Raw genomic sequence first — 17,594 nt, 5'->3', positions numbered from 1 at the left:
GCACTGATTGGCCCCCGGGTCCCCGGAAGAATAGAGGGGACATGGGGATCCCGGCGGCCGATAAACTTATAAAAAAGGTTAGAGGGGAGAAACCTGGGTCCCGCTGGCAGCACTGATCGTGCGCGGGACACAGATAAACACAGCAGGAGGCAGATTGTTCACAGCCCGACCTGAGCACGGGCTTACCGCTGTGCACATAGATATCACAACCCGTGCTCAGGTCGGGCTTACTGTCAGGGAGGCTACGAAATAAAGCATTAGAAGCAGAGACATGAGTCTAATATTGTTTCCAATACAGGAAGAGTTAAGAAACTCCAGTTGTTATCTATGCAAATAGCCATTGAGCTCTGTGGCTTTGAAAGTCATGGAGAGCTCTGACTTCTGATTAGGTTATCTCAGCTGTATTGTGTTTTTCTTTTGCACAAAACAGTTCAGGACAGGTCAAAAATTCACTGCCTGCTCTGCAAAAACTTTTGGACTGCCGAGTAATGTGTAAACTGCAAGTATTAGAGAATGATGCAATGTTATAAAAAAAGCTATATAACTGAAAATAAAAATATGAGAATATTGTTTTTGCTACCAATGTTCTAGTAATTCACCCTATTACGCAACCAATTCATGATATCATAATTTTTTTTCACTTCAGTGTCTCTTTAAGTCTGACTATGGCTCTACCTTGGAATTGAAAATGTAGGCATGACCATGAAAGCCACAATGAATTAATATATAAACTTAGTTCTCATATAAAGAAAGAAAACAACATAAAATAGTTATATTAAATTTCATTAATTTTCATGATGATTCTGCACTCTTGTTTTTGCCTTTCCATGAAAATAGATCCGTAAACATGAATGAAATATCAACTTCTTGATGAAGCATGCAACTAACCCAGAGCTAAATTAATTGGGGATATGCAGAATGAATAACTATGATTAAAAAACAAGATCACAGACATTTTGAATGTGCTTACCCTGCTCTGTGTTTGAGCTTTTTATCTAGGATACCATCTCTGGAAACAAGTTTATTAAAGACTAAAATTCCAATTACCATGTTGACCTGCACAACAAAAAGATGGATTAAACATACAGATCCAAATCAGACGGTACATTAAAATATTAGATTACAATTCCTTGTTTAATTATACTAGTGCAAATAAATTTAATAATTAGTGTCACAAGTGAATTGTAAAAAGACATTCTACTTAATCATGTTTATTTCCACAGAGTATTTTTTGTAAAGCGTTATGTTATACAGAGCGATGAAGTTGTACAGTGTGCAGGAAACCGTACAAATTAATCAGCTACACATAATCAATTCGATTTAAAAGATCAATATAGTTTTATTGGTCAAAGACAATTTCTGCTTGGTTTCTAGCCCTTGACCTTGACCTCCCACTTATTCTGATTACCGGTACATACGTTCATGTGATATTTTTTATGCCGTAATGTGTATGTTTTTTCATTGTTAAGAATATATGTTATGTATAGTTATACAGCTTCATTGTCTCACTTTTCAATGCTCAAGGTATAGCACTGCTGCAAAATATCTATCTTACTGTAATGGAAATGTACTTTATTCTGTGTCTTTTTTTATCTCTACAAGGACAACAGTTCATTTACTCTCCACTTTCATTTGCAAGAACACTCCACTACATATTAATAGTTATATTTTTGCTTGATATTGGCATTCATCAAATGAAATATGCTTCTTGCATATTGATGTATTGCAGCATCGTTCCTACTTTAATTATGTTGCTACATATGCAAAGCTCTTAGGATTCATTGCCCATGTCCAACAACTTTAGTGGCTACGCATAAAGATAGGTATATTGCACTAAAGGTGTTTATGTCAGCATCAATAGTACAAAAACATTTCCCATTTGAAAATAACACAAGTAAACAGATTTACCTATGCAAGATATTTTCATTTTTACTGCACCGTACAGAATGCTAACACAAATTCAAACTTGGCTCAATCCCAGTAATAAGTTTTCAAAAATGTCAGCATAACTGTAAAGAACTCTGGTCTGAAGACACACACACACACACACACACACACACACACACAGCCACAGACACACACACACACACACACAGACACAGGCACACACACACAGATACACACAGACACACACACACACACAGACAGACACACAGACACACACACACACACACAGACAGACACACACACACACACACACACACACACACACACACACACACACACACACACACACACACACACACACACACTACAGGAAACTATGTACAGACATTTGATTATTGTTGCCTGGGATTGGGGCCTGATGCTGTACAGACAAATCGCTAGCCTTCAGGATAGCAATTTATTCTGTTGCTGTGGAGGGGGGCGATCATGGCACAACGGAGCAGCTTACTGTGGTTGAGTGGAGCAAGAAAAACAATTCAATTGGAGCTGCATGGGCAACAGGGGACATTAAAGAGAAGGGGGGATAGTAAATATTTATACATACTTGGGCCTTCCTCCAGCCCCTCCAGCCTGATCACTCCCAAGCCACTCTCCTCCGCTTTCTGGATCCGCGATATGTTGGCATTTGCGACCAGTCAGTCCATGCGCAGTGCAAGCTATGCAAGCTCTCGTCTTGCTCTCATGACTGGGCCGTGCATGTGCAGCAAGCCCCAACTGACAAAACTTATGGGACCTGTTACAGAGGATCAAGTAGGCAGAAGACGGTGGCGTGAAAGCGGTCAGGCTTGAGGAGGCTGGTGGAATCTCCAGGTATGTATATATTTCTTCTATCTTCTAATTGTACTCTAAAATTACTTGTGGTGACATATTACCTGAAATGTCTGTCTATGTAGTGGTGAATTGGCATTGTACCAGAAGGTGGTTGTCTTGACTAACCTACCTTTCAACATATAAGATGCAGACTGGTTTCAATGTGTTGTTGACTTTGGTCTCATACCATATTGGACTGTTTTAATGGAAATGACACTGTGGCTTATTAAGCCTGTTCACTTGTTCAAATATGCATATGTCTTTAAACGTTTAAGTGTACATAAATTTTGACTTAGGCTTTTTGCAAATATTCAGAGGTTGTAGCGAGTCAGCGACCAGTAAAAGCATTTGCCGCTACATAAGTACATAAGTATAAATGAAATCCATACATTTTATATTGAAATATGCATTAAACAATGTTTAAAGAGTTAAACCGTTTTGTGCAGATATCGATTTCACTGAATTGATTGCAAACAGTATTATTTAGATGTGAAGAAAACAGAAAAGAGGTCTTCAGTTTACCAAGACGACAGCTGCAGCAGGTCCAACAAAAGCATACAGCAGGCCCCCTTCAAGTGACAACCAGCAGCTGGAAGTGAAATAAACAGGTGGTTAGTTGCAGTATTCAAAATGCTAGAATGCTCTTTAAAGTTGCACTACAGGCAAACATTAAAATGCACCATTTAAACCAGCAGTATCTTTTTTTAACGAGAGTGAAATGTATTTTGTATTTTCATTTATAGTCCTGTGAATACTTGTCATCAATGTACTGCTGCCCTGCACAGTTTGATAAGCATGCTCTAGCCTGTTTAAATTCATCTGAATCACATGCCTAGTTAGATCAATATTTGGTCTCATGTATATACTTAACTATGTATCAAGAGCTGGGCTTTCAAGTATATTGCTATCATGTTTTCATTCCTTCAATATATTCTACAGAATAATAAGACACAGGTGGCAAATATTATAGAGTAATTCTTCTTACAGCTATTGTAACTGTTACCAATTTTTTCTACTTTCTATGCACACTTTATGTTTAAATGATAGACATACAATGCAACTTTTACTAATGTCCTACTGTGTAAAAAGCCATCCTTGTAAACAGTAGTGTTATAGCTGTCACACAATACTTGATCTTCTTCTCCTGAGGATCAACCTAACAGACAGCTACCATGTTCAAGAGGAGGGCTCAGCAATAATGCACAACATAGATTTCCAGTGCAGCTTCACTATAAAACAGTTTTTCTCTCAGAATACATTTCCTACTTTTTGCAACAGTCTATGGGTTGCTAAAGAATTCATAAACATGGCCTCATGCAGACAGTTATTTTTAAACACATTTTCATTTTAATGTGACTTATCAAAATAGTATCATAAGAGAAGGGGGACAAGAGGAAATTTGTAGACCAAGTAATTATAAAGTATAATAGAAGTAGAAAAAAGTTATTTTACATACTGAAATATATAACAGATCCAGGTGTGTGTGTGTGTGTGTGTGGGGTGTTTTTTTTTTTTGGGGGGGGGGGTAGGGGCTAAGGGGACCAGCTCCTCCATTCTTCCGGCTTGCAGAGAAATCACAGTGTTGCTGTGTGAAGATATTTACCTGCTTCCATCGAGTCTCCCCATCCTCTGGGAAATCACACACTCCATGCCACTCTCCTCTGGCTCACGATCACATGACCTGCATTGGAAGTCAAGAATGCAGCACCAAGCCAGTGTCTTCTGGGAGGAAGAGGAGACCCGACACAATGGGAGCAGGTGGGGCTTTAGTCAGGGGAGTTTGTTTTAGGCAGCCCCATGATCATGTTTCCTGGGGGGCCCGGATAGGTATTGTTACACCCCTGAAAAGATCAATTTTCTATTTAATTGTGTCAAACTAGGTGGGTTTACAGACCCTACAAAATGCTACAGAAAGACAGGAAATTCCAACAAATAGGCAGTAGATATCTAATGCATACAGTATATCTATCTAACATATAGATACCTATGCAGTGTGCTAGTATATAAAAATATTCAGATAGTCCAAAGATGGGGCATTAGGCATGCCATTCCTTTAGTAAACCACAATAACATGTTAACAACCAAATTCATCAATGGACTGAGGAAATGGAGGGTTTCTCAGATTCAAGAAACGGAATCTGAGAATTCATTCTAGTTACATAAGTAGGCTAGTTATCATCGTAAAACAGCACACGTGGACATTTCATATTCAGTAAAGAGTGTAGGTACTGCTGTATAAATACGTGTATACTACATAGTAATGTTTATATATATCATTATCCATGAGAGGAGCTTCTCTAAGAATGAAAAGCATACCAGAGCGGTGTGTACTCACAGGCATACACATTAGTCTGTCACATTGTTCATTTTGCAATTACGGTTCATATAAACATCTCTGCGTCATACACATATATCTCCATCCGCACCTCCATTCTTTCTTGAAGAGTTAAGTGCCTAGTTTTTCTGTTTTGAATTGACTTTTTTATTAATTGAGTTATGTAACCAGGTCGAGACCATTTCTCAATTTAAAATTACCATCTCTTCAAGCTTTCCATTTCCACAATCCTCTGACAAAGTTGGTTGTCGGCCTTGAAACACATTTAGGACATAGTTTTGGAGTTAGAACAGATGTAATGGTTCACCTTTGGATAGTTTGAATACTATTTTATATAGCATTTATATGTGAACATTCGCACGACTGTACCCAGTACAGTGCTGCCGTAGATTGTAGCACTGTACGGTGTAAATAGACGATGATCGCATTTGGGAGACTGATGACGGAGTGGAGCTACCTCATTCAAGCGGGAATGTGTGCGCTTCTACGTACGATCCCCAGCAAAACACACCCCTAGGACTGCACGCTGATTGGTGTTAGGCGGTCCTGGGTCTGCCACCGCGCTCACACCAATTGGCGATAGGCAGTTGTTTAGTAGTTAATAACTTTGTTTATTTTGTTCTGATTGTAGCTGAATTTGTTTACCTGACTTCCAAACATGTTTACGTTTAGTTTTTTATTGTTATAATTTTGGAAACATGGATAAAATGTTTTGAGAAGGATTACCATGAAAGCACAAATAACAAGCAAATAACAAGCAAAGCTAATCACCCATATAACTTACTAGTGTGGAGTTCCATATCCCTTTGCTTTGGTAAAGCCCATTGATATAGCCACGACTAATGCTGGTAGACCTAAAAACAATGAGCAATATTGTAAACAATATCCAAAACAACTTTACAACAATCATTTTAATTATTCTTGAGGTTTTTGAATATATTCTTGACTGTTAAGTTAACCCTTTCACTTTTCCCCCACATAATAAAATACATTTTGTGGCATACATGCTTGTTTTATTTGGCTGCAGTTGATTTGTCACAACAGTCTCCTTTTGTATAGATATAGCAGTTTGAAACAGTTTCTCTTTAAATGTTTCATTCATTTTTAAATATTTTCATTTGACTGTGTTATGTTATGACATAATGAAAAACTTACAAAACTATATATGGAACTAATAGATGCTACCTACAACATTTTTTGTTTCTGCTGTCTTCTATACCAGTTTATAAACAAATCCATGTATCTAAACATGACAGTATTCTGACACATGACCATCGGTATAAAAACTACGGAAAAGTATTTGAGCTCACAAAAATAACTTTTAATTAATTCTTAATTCATTTTTTTTCTAAATAAAAAAGGGTAATTTTAAAATGAATTACTCAAATAATTATCAATATGCTATCTCACCCCTTTCACTTGCAAAAATAGGGAGATAACTTAGAATATTTGCCTCGCTTAAATAGCTCAAATACACACTCAGCAATCAGACAGATGCAAAACATATGCAAAACTAAACTAGATACTTACCATGCAAAACAGGATAGCACAATGGGTGCTGCTAGCCTGGTAGTTACAGAACTGTGGATACAAAATATAGGTAAAAGGCTGCGCATCCCTGACCCAATACTGTACAATTGAATGGTTGATCGCTGTGGCGCACGCCGCCCCCCCTGGACTAAAATGTACGCCCGCATCCAAACAATGCAATACTGGTCTATGGAGAAATTTTAGCTTCCATCATAGTTTTGCATGCAAAAATATAGATATACTGGACGTCTGCACCAACGTTGAGGTAAATCTCCAGAGCAGATGTCCTAACACTAAACTGACCTAAGTTAAAAGCAAATGTCTTTACCCTGGCAGCAGCTACGCTAAAATGTGCAACTTACATTCAATACAGACAGCAGAAAACAAAGCAAGCGCTCACCAATATGGGCCGCATCTGAATGACTCACCACCTCATATGCACCGCTTAAATAGCTCAAATACACACTCAGCAATCAGACAGATGCAAAACATATGCAAAACTAAACTAGATACTTACCATGCAAAACAGGATAGCACAATGGGTGCTGCTAGCCTGGTAGTTACAGAACTGTGGATACAAAATATAGGTAAAAGGCTGCGCATCCCTGACCCAATACTGTACAATTGAATGGTTAATCGCTGTGGCGCACACCGCCCCCCCTGGACTAAAATGTACGCCCGCATCCAAACAATGCAATACTGGTCTATGGAGAAATTTTAGCTTCCATCATAGTTTTGCATGCAAAAATATAGATATACTGGACATCTGCACCAACGTTGAGGTAAATCTCCAGAGCAGATGTCCTAACACTAAACTGACCTAAGTTAAAAGCAAATGTCTTTACCCTGGCAGCAGCTACGCTAAAATGTGTAACTTACATTCAATACAGACAGCAGAAAACAAAGCAAGCGCTCACCAATATGGGCCGCATCTGAATGACTCACCACCTCATATGCACCGCTTAAATAGCTCAAATACACACTCAGCAATCAGACAGATGCAAAACATATGCAAAACTAAACTAGATACTTACCATGCAAAACAGGATAGCACAATGGGTGCTGCTAGCCTGGTAGTTACAGAACTGTGGATACAAAATATAGGTAAAAGGCTGCGCATCCCTGACCCAATACTGTACAATTGAATGGTTAATCGCTGCGCCACAGCGATTAACCATTCAATTGTACAGTATTGGGTCAGGGATGCGCAGCCTTTTACCTATATTTTGTATCCACAGTTCTGTAACTACCAGGCTAGCAGCACCCATTGTGCTATCCTGTTTTGCATGGTAAGTATCTAGTTTAGTTTTGCATATGTTTTGCATCTGTCTGATTGCTGAGTGTGTATTTGAGCTATTTAAGCGGTGCATATGAGGTGGTGAGTCATTCAGATGCGGCCCATATTGGTGAGCGCTTGCTTTGTTTTCTGCTGTCTGTATTGAATGTAAGTTACACATTTTAGCGTAGCTGCTGCCAGGGTAAAGACATTTGCTTTTAACTTAGGTCAGTTTAGTGTTAGGACATCTGCTCTGGAGATTTACCTCAACGTTGGTGCAGACGTCCAGTATATCTATATTTTTGCATGCAAAACTATGATGGAAGCTAAAATTTCTCCATAGACCAGTATTGCATTGTTTGGATGCGGGCGTACATTTTAGTCCAGGGGGGGCGGTGTGCGCCACAGCGATTAACCATTCAATTGTACAGTATTGGGTCAGGGATGCGCAGCCTTTTACCTATATTTTGTATCCACAGTTCTGTAACTACCAGGCTAGCAGCACCCATTGTGCTATCCTGTTTTGCATGGTAAGTATCTAGTTTAGTTTTGCATATGTTTTGCATCTGTCTGATTGCTGAGTGTGTATTTGAGCTATTTAAGCGGTGCATATGAGGTGGTGAGTCATTCAGATGCGGCCCATATTGGTGAGCGCTTGCTTTGTTTTCTGCTGTCTGTATTGAATGTAAGTTACACATTTTAGCGTAGCTGCTGCCAGGGTAAAGACATTTGCTTTTAACTTAGGTCAGTTTAGTGTTAGGACATCTGCTCTGGAGATTTACCTCAACGTTGGTGCAGATGTCCAGTATATCTATATTTTTGCATGCAAAACTATGATGGAAGCTAAAATTTCTCCATAGACCAGTATTGCATTGTTTGGATGCGGGCGTACATTTTAGTCCAGGGGGGGCGGTGTGCGCCACAGCGATTAACCATTCAATTGTACAGTATTGGGTCAGGGATGCGCAGCCTTTTACCTATATTTTGTATCCACAGTTCTGTAACTACCAGGCTAGCAGCACCCATTGTGCTATCCTGTTTTGCATGGTAAGTATCTAGTTTAGTTTTGCATATGTTTTGCATCTGTCTGATTGCTGAGTGTGTATTTGAGCTATTTAAGCGGTGCATATGAGGTGGTGAGTCATTCAGATGCGGCCCATATTGGTGAGCGCTTGCTTTGTTTTCTGCTGTCTGTATTGAATGTAAGTTACACATTTTAGCGTAGCTGCTGCCAGGGTAAAGACATTTGCTTTTAACTTAGGTCAGTTTAGTGTTAGGACATCTGCTCTGGAGATTTACCTCAACGTTGGTGCAGATGTCCAGTATATCTGTATTTTTGCATGCAAAACTATGATGGAAGCTAAAATTTCTCCATAGACCAGTATTGCATTGTTTGGATGCGGGCGTACATTTTAGTCCAGGGGGGGCGGTGTGCGCCACAGCGATTAACCATTCAATTGTACAGTATTGGGTCAGGGATGCGCAGCCTTTTACCTATATTTTGTATCCACAGTTCTCTAACTACCAGGCTAGCAGCACCCATTGTGCTATCCTGTTTTGCATGGTAAGTATCTAGTTTAGTTTTGCATATGTTTTGCATCTGTCTGATTGCTGAGTGTGTATTTGAGCTATTTAAGCGGTGCATATGAGGTGGTGAGTCATTCAGATGCGGCCCATATTGGTGAGCGCTTGCTTTGTTTTCTGCTGTCTGTATTGAATGTAAGTTACACATTTTAGCGTAGCTGCTGCCAGGGTAAAGACATTTGCTTTTAACTTAGGTCAGTTTAGTGTTAGGACATCTGCTCTGGAGATTTACCTCAACGTTGGTGCAGATGTCCAGTATATCTATATTTTTGCATGCAAAACTATGATGGAAGCTAAAATTTCTCCATAGACCAGTATTGCATTGTTTGGATGCGGGCGTACATTTTAGTCCAGGGGGGGCGGTGTGCGCCACAGCGATTAACCATTCAATTGTACAGTATTGGGTCAGGGATGCGCAGCCTTTTACCTATATTTTGTATCCACAGTTCTGTAACTACCAGGCTAGCAGCACCCATTGTGCTATCCTGTTTTGCATGGTAAGTATCTAGTTTAGTTTTGCATATGTTTTGCATCTGTCTGATTGCTGAGTGTGTATTTGAGCTATTTAAGCGGTGCATATGAGGTGGTGAGTCATTCAGATGCGGCCCATATTGGTGAGCGCTTGCTTTGTTTTCTGCTGTCTGTATTGAATGTAAGTTACACATTTTAGCGTAGCTGCTGCCAGGGTAAAGACATTTGCTTTTAACTTAGGTCAGTTTAGTGTTAGGACATCTGCTCTGGAGATTTACCTCAACGTTGGTGCAGACGTCCAGTATATCTATATTTTTGCATGCAAAACTATGATGGAAGCTAAAATTTCTCCATAGACCAGTATTGCATTGTTTGGATGCGGGCGTACATTTTAGTCCAGGGGGGGCGGCGTGCGCCACAGCGATTAACCATTCAATTGTACAGTATTGGGTCAGGGATGCGCAGCCTTTTACCTATATTTTGTATCCACAGTTCTGTAACTACCAGGCTAGCAGCACCCATTGTGCTATCCTGTTTTGCATGGTAAGTATCTAGTTTAGTTTTGCATATGTTTTGCATCTGTCTGATTGCTGAGTGTGTATTTGAGCTATTTAAGCGGTGCATATGAGGTGGTGAGTCATTCAGATGCGGCCCATATTGGTGAGCGCTTGCTTTGTTTTCTGCTGTCTGTATTGAATGTAAGTTACACATTTTAGCGTAGCTGCTGCCAGGGTAAAGACATTTGCTTTTAACTTAGGTCAGTTTAGTGTTAGGACATCTGCTCTGGAGATTTACCTCAACGTTGGTGCAGACGTCCAGTATATCTATATTTTTGCATGCAAAACTATGATGGAAGCTAAAATTTCTCCATAGACCAGTATTGCATTGTTTGGATGCAGACGTACATTTTAGTCCAGGGGGGGCGGTGTGCGCCACAGCGATTAACCATTCAATTGTACAGTATTGGGTCAGGGATGCGCAGCCTTTTACCTATATTTTGTATCCACAGTTCTGTAACTACCAGGCTAGCAGCACCCATTGTGCTATCCTGTTTTGCATGGTAAGTATCTAGTTTAGTTTTGCATATGTTGTGCATCTGTCTGATTGCTGAGTGTGTATTTGAGCTATTTAAGCGGTGCATATGAGGTGGTGAGTCATTCAGATGCGGCCCATATTGGTGAGCGCTTGCTTTGTTTTCTGCTGTCTGTATTGAATGTAAGTTACACATTTTAGCGTAGCTGCTGCCAGGGTAAAGACATTTGCTTTTAACTTAGGTCAGTTTAGTGTTAGGACATCTGCTCTGGAGATTTACCTCAACGTTGGTGCAGACGTCCAGTATATCTATATTTTTGCATGCAAAACTATGATGGAAGCTAAAGTTTCTCCATAGACCAGTATTGCATTGTTTGGATGCGGGCGTACATTTTAGTCCAGGGGGGGCGGTGTGCGCCACAGCGATTAACCATTCAATTGTACAGTATTGGGTCAGGGATGCGCAGCCTTTTACCTATATTTTGTATCCACAGTTCTGTAACTACCAGGCTAGCAGCACCCATTGTGCTATCCTGTTTTGCATGGTAAGTATCTAGTTTAGTTTTGCATATGTTTTGCATCTGTCTGATTGCTGAGTGTGTATTTGAGCTATTTAAGCGGTGCATATGAGGTGGTGAGTCATTCAGATGCGGCCCATATTGGTGAGCGCTTGCTTTGTTTTCTGCTGTCTGTATTGAATGTAAGTTACACATTTTAGCGTAGCTGCTGCCAGGGTAAAGACATTTGCTTTTAACTTAGGTCAGTTTAGTGTTAGGACATCTGCTCTGGAGATTTACCTCAACGTTGGTGCAGACGTCCAGTATATCTATATTTTTGCATGCAAAACTATGATGGAAGCTAAAATTTCTCCATAGACCAGTATTGCATTGTTTGGATGCGGGCGTACATTTTAGTCCAGGGGGGGCGGTGTGCGCCACAGCGATTAACCATTCAATTGTACAGTATTGGGTCAGGGATGCGCAGCCTTTTACCTATATTTTGTATCCACAGTTCTGTAACTACCAGGCTAGCAGCACCCATTGTGCTATCCTGTTTTGCATGGTAAGTATCTAGTTTAGTTTTGCATATGTTTTGCATCTGTCTGATTGCTGAGTGTGTATTTGAGCTATTTAAGCGGTGCATATGAGGTGGTGAGTCATTCAGATGCGGCCCATATTGGTGAGCGCTTGCTTTGTTTTCTGCTGTCTGTATTGAATGTAAGTTACACATTTTAGCGTAGCTGCTGCCAGGGTAAAGACATTTGCTTTTAACTTAGGTCAGTTTAGTGTTAGGACATCTGCTCTGGAGATTTACCTCAACGTTGGTGCAGATGTCCAGTATATCTATATTTTTGCATGCAAAACTATGATGGAAGCTAAAATTTCTCCATAGACCAGTATTGCATTGTTTGGATGCGGGCGTACATTTTAGTCCAGGGGGGGCGGTGTGCGCCACAGCGATTAACCATTCAATTGTACAGTATTGGGTCAGGGATGCGCAGCCTTTTACCTATATTTTGTATCCACAGTTCTGTAACTACCAGGCTAGCAGCACCCATTGTGCTATCCTGTTTTGCATGGTAAGTATTTAGTTTAGTTTTGCATATGTTTTGCATCTGTCTGATTGCTGAGTGTGTATTTGAGCTATTTAAGCGGTGCATATGAGGTGGTGAGTCATTCAGATGCGGCCCATATTGGTGAGCGCTTGCTTTGTTTTCTGCTGTCTGTATTGAATGTAAGTTACACATTTTAGCGTAGCTGCTGCCAGGGTAAAGACATTTGCTTTTAACTTAGGTCAGTTTAGTGTTAGGACATCTGCTCTGGAGATTTACCTCAACGTTGGTGCAGATGTCCAGTATATCTATATTTTTGCATGCAAAACTATGATGGAAGCTAAAATTTCTCCATAGACCAGTATTGCATTGTTTGGATGCGGGCGTACATTTTAGTCCAGGGGGGGCGGTGTGCGCCACAGCAATTAACCATTCAATTGTACAGTATTGGGTCAGGGATGCGCAGCCTTTTACCTATAAACTTAGAATATTTAGCTGCAAAGCACCTGAATTTCACAGTGGGACAGGTGCTTAAAGATAACATTGCAGTGCTCTAAGATCTTTCCGCTAGGGATGAGTAAGAACAATTGCATAAATGTTCCAGAGTGAGCGGGTGGTGCAGGCAGTGTATGCAGGGGATAACTCACTTAACCCGCCACATATCTTCCATTGCATCAGAAGAGGGGCAGCAGCTTAGGTGAGTTAACCCCCGCATTCACAGCCACCCGCACACTCCGAAATGATTTCACATTTTGAAAAAACCTTCTCATTCATCCTTACTCTTCACAGTGCTTTATGGGATTGGGAATGTTCCATACTGCCAGGATACTGGGCTCCACGTGTCTTCTGACCAGTTATTCAAGTAAAATGCATCAGTGACTTTGACCTCCTGAGGGGATCTGAGAACTACCTGTCTGTCTATTCCCTATCAAAGCTACTTCCTTCACCAGCAGTCAGCACAACTGTTGCTGCTGCCAGCCTCTCAGACCTTCAAATATCCTTCTAAGATGTGTCAGAATACTACTCAAGTGTCTGTCTTTGCTCTGGCCGGTCTTGGAGTACAGATCACAAGATCATAGTTATAAGATTCACATCATACATATGTGAGCAATACTAAGGTATACAGTGGTGGAGTATTTTGAAGGGCTGCATGACAGGCAATAAAGGTCGTAGAACCAGCAATTAACAACCATAACCCACTATTCTATAAACTTTACATATGAGAGACCCTCTGGCTACAACATTTGATAATAATTTACTTGGAAAATATCTGTGAGTCACTCAAAAAGTAACATAATGAGAGGTCAAGTTCTGGTACTGACATGTGGTTGAACTTTAATCCTACATGTGTACATAATGTATATTTCTACCTTCTCTTTGAAAACACAACCTATATAAAACATTTCTTTTTTACTTAAGTTAATATAATAAGCTGCATTATACTGACATATCTGTAATTGTTCTGGTGTTTGTTTATATCTCCTTCCTTGAGCCTCCTAATTAGGCATGAGCTTTGCAAAGCTCCACAGTTCAGACTCCGAGTTCCAAATTAAACAAAGTCTTGAATCTTGTGGCCGCTTGGGGTTGGTGGGGGGGGGGGGAGGGGGGTCACTGGGCTGGCCGGGTTAATCAACCTTGTTGCCTCCTATAGCCAATGGGCTCAACGTCATGTTTCATGTTCCAACCTTCAATACATCCTCCTTCATACCCAGAAGGAGGAAATATTGGAGGAATGTGGAATGTGATTGAACATGACGTGGGGTGCATCGGCTATAGGCAACAACAAGGGTGAGTTAACCCCACCATGGCCACATGTTTAACCACTTAAGGACCACAGGCTTATACCCCCTAGTGACCAGGCTATTTGTTACAATTCAGGCCATTGCTTGCACAGCTTGCTGCAGGGGTAAATCAGACTCTTTTCTGCCCACCAACAGAGATTTCTGTTGGTGGGCTCTGATCGATACTGCTAGATTTTTTATTATTATTATTATTATTATTAATTTATTATTATTATTATTATTATTAATTTCTCAGTTTTCAGCCATTATAGTTTTAAAATAATACATGCCTCCATAATTAAAACTTACGTATTGTATTTGCCCATATGTCCTGGTTATTACACCGTTAAAATTATGTCCCTATCACAATGTATGGCGACAATATTTTATTTGGAAATAAAGGTGCATTTTTTCCATTTTGCATCTATCACTATTTACAAGTTTAAAATAAAAAAATATAGAAATATTTCATCTTTACATTGATATTTAAAAAGTTTAGACCCTTAGGTAAATATTTACATGTTTTTTTATTGTAATGGGGTTTTTTTTATAGTAAACATTTTATTTGGGTAGTTTTGGGAGGGTGGGAGGTAAACAATAGATTTATAATGTAAATGTGTGTTCATTTTTATTTTTTTTTACTTTCAGTTGTAGTATTACTTTTTGGCCACAAGATGGCGGCCATGAGTTTGTTTACATGATGTCACTACTCTAAGCGTAACACACGCTTAGAGTGACGCATCGGGGAGGGAACAGCCAGAAAAAGCACAGCTTCCGAGAGAAGCTGTTGCTTTTTCAGCGGGGGAGAGGAATCAGTGATCGGGCACCATAGCCCGATACATTGATTCCGTGGCTACCGAATCCGCGGCCGGGAGTGCGCATGGTTCCTGGACATAGTTTCTACGTCCAGGAACCAAAATAGGTTAAAGAACCACTATCATGAAATACTGTAAACTGTAAAATATACATACATTCATTTGTGTCAGGGTAAAATGTACTGTACATATATTTTCCCTGTGTGCCTTGCAGTAAGTAGTTTAAATCTGTTAGATCTGAACCCCTGACCAACAGGCTACAGACTAGTCCATCTTCTTGTGAGGGATTCTCAGGGTTTACTTTATTTTTAAGAAAAGTACCTGCATTGCAGTGACACAGTCCAACTGTCAGAATAGCTTGAATGTAAATAGGCAGGCAGAATAAAGGCTACTTTAACCCATTCAGGTTCCGTGGTTTTCACGTGAGAAATGTTCACCTCCCATTCATTAGCCTATAACTTTATCACTACTTATCACAATAAACTGATCTATATCTTGTTTTTTTCCACCACCAATTAGGCTTTCTTTGGGGGTACATTTTGCTAAGAGCCACTTTACTGTAAACGCATTTTAACAGGAAGAATAAGAAAAAAATGGAAAAATTCATTATTTCTCAGTTTTCAGCCATTATAGTTTTAAAATAATATATGCCTCCATAATTAAAACTCACGTATTGTATTTGCCCATATGTCCCGGTTATTACACCATTAAAATTATGTCCCTATCACAATGTATGGCGACAATATTTTATTTGGAAATAGAGGTGCTTTTTTCCATTTTGCATCTATCACTATTAACAAGTTAAAAATAAAAAACAAATATAGAAATATTTTATCTTTACATTGATATTTAAAAAGTTTAGACCCTTAGGTAAATATTTACATGTTTTTTTTATAGTAAACATTTTATTTGGGTAGTTTTGGGAGGGTGGGAGGTAAACAATAGATTTATAATGTAAATGTGTGTTCATTTTAATTTATTTTTATTTTCAGTTGTAGTATTACTTTTTGGCCACAAGATGGCGGCCATGAGTTTGTTTACATGACGTCACTCTAAGCGTAACACACGCTTAGAGTGACGCATCGGGGAGGGAACGGCCAGAAAAGGCACAGCTTCCGAGAGAAGCTGTCGCTTTTTCAGCGGGGGAGAGGAATCAGTGATCGGGCACCATAACCCGATACATTGATTCCCTGGCTACCGAATCCGCGTCCGGGAGTGCGCGTGCATGCGCGCGATCGGCCGCGGGAGCGCGCGGTAGCGCGCATGGTTCCTGGACGTAGTTTCTACGTCCAGGAACCAAAATAGGTTAAAGATTCCTCATTCCTGCAAATAGATGTACTAGTTGAGAACCTCTGAAAAATTAGTCCAGATCCATTAGGTTAATAATATCAATTTTTAGTGGCAGCTACATTAGAAATAAATCCTTTACAGGTAGTTAATTTTCCACTTAGGCAAATGTACATCTTATATGAATATGTACACATGTAGATTCAATGTTACAGTTTTGTCATGTTTCCAACAAGTCTTCTAAAAAAAAAAAAGTTACAGCAGCAAGAGAATAATATTAAAAGACAATATTCAATGGCATATAATTCCAGAATGACTTGTACAGTGATGCTCCATGTTATATAGATTTTTGCACTAAATTGGAGTAACTCTTTAAAGAGAAACCATAGCCAAGAATTGAATGTTATACCAATAAGTAGCTGAAACCCCCTTTCCCATGAGATATCTTTTTCTTTTCACAAGCGGATCATCAGGGGTCTCTGTATGGCTGATATTGTGGTGAAACCCCTACCACAGTGTGATGTCAGGACCATGGTTTTTACATCACATGGTGGGAGCCTTGTTGCAGTGGGGAAATAACAGCTGTTTACAGTGATTACCAACTGCCAATAAAAGCAAGCATCATCTCCTTCCACTGACATCTCCTGGCAGCAGTAAAAATTTCACCATGTCGTAAATGTCAGACTGTAAATCAGGGAGAGTAAAGGTTTTACAATGGGCAAACACTAACTAAATCATTTGTACATAATTATTTAAAAATGAAGCCCTTTTTTACTAAATTATTTTCACAAAAGTTTCACTTTAAGTGCAGTAGTTACATAATACAACAAAACCTGCCTTGCTTCATAACTGATATAACAAAACTGTTTTCCTGAACACGCATTTCAAATATCTGCTTCATTTTATGGTGCCCATACACGGTACAATAAAAATGTTCCATTTTCCTGTTTATTCGACCAAAACGATCAACTCAATTGAAAGTTGAAAATTATATTTTTTTTCGATCTTTTTTTTCGATCGAGAAACACAAACGATTGTCCCATTTTTTTCAATAAAAATCCAATTAGACACGTTGGAAAAATCTTTATATTCAATCTAACGGAATAATCCAACAAATTATCTAAACGAAAAAAAATTGAAAAATTTGTACCATGTATGGGCACCATTACAGATA

The 17,594-nt window shown here is 39.5% G+C and overlaps 1 protein-coding gene across 5 annotated transcripts in view; it reads right to left on the bottom strand.

Moving 5' to 3' along the window:
- Positions 1–17,594, bottom strand: part of ADGRB3 (adhesion G protein-coupled receptor B3) — a 1,235,185-nt gene that overhangs the window by 109,754 nt on the left and 1,107,837 nt on the right. For all 5 annotated transcript variants that reach the window (XM_068281444.1, XM_068281441.1, XM_068281445.1 and 2 more), the window contains 3 exons: positions 5,877–5,946; positions 3,280–3,346; positions 971–1,056 (listed from right to left, as the gene is read on the bottom strand). In XM_068281444.1, the coding sequence (XP_068137545.1) occupies positions 971–1,056; positions 3,280–3,346; positions 5,877–5,946 (223 nt within the window). The remainder of the gene's footprint in view (positions 1–970; positions 1,057–3,279; positions 3,347–5,876; positions 5,947–17,594) is intronic.

This window comes from Hyperolius riggenbachi, chromosome 4, assembly GCF_040937935.1.
Source record: "Hyperolius riggenbachi isolate aHypRig1 chromosome 4, aHypRig1.pri, whole genome shotgun sequence".
Classification (NCBI taxonomy): Eukaryota; Metazoa; Chordata; class Amphibia; order Anura; family Hyperoliidae; genus Hyperolius; species Hyperolius riggenbachi.
Note: the sequence above shows the minus strand (reverse complement) of the source record. Positions and strands in the feature narration are given on the sequence as shown.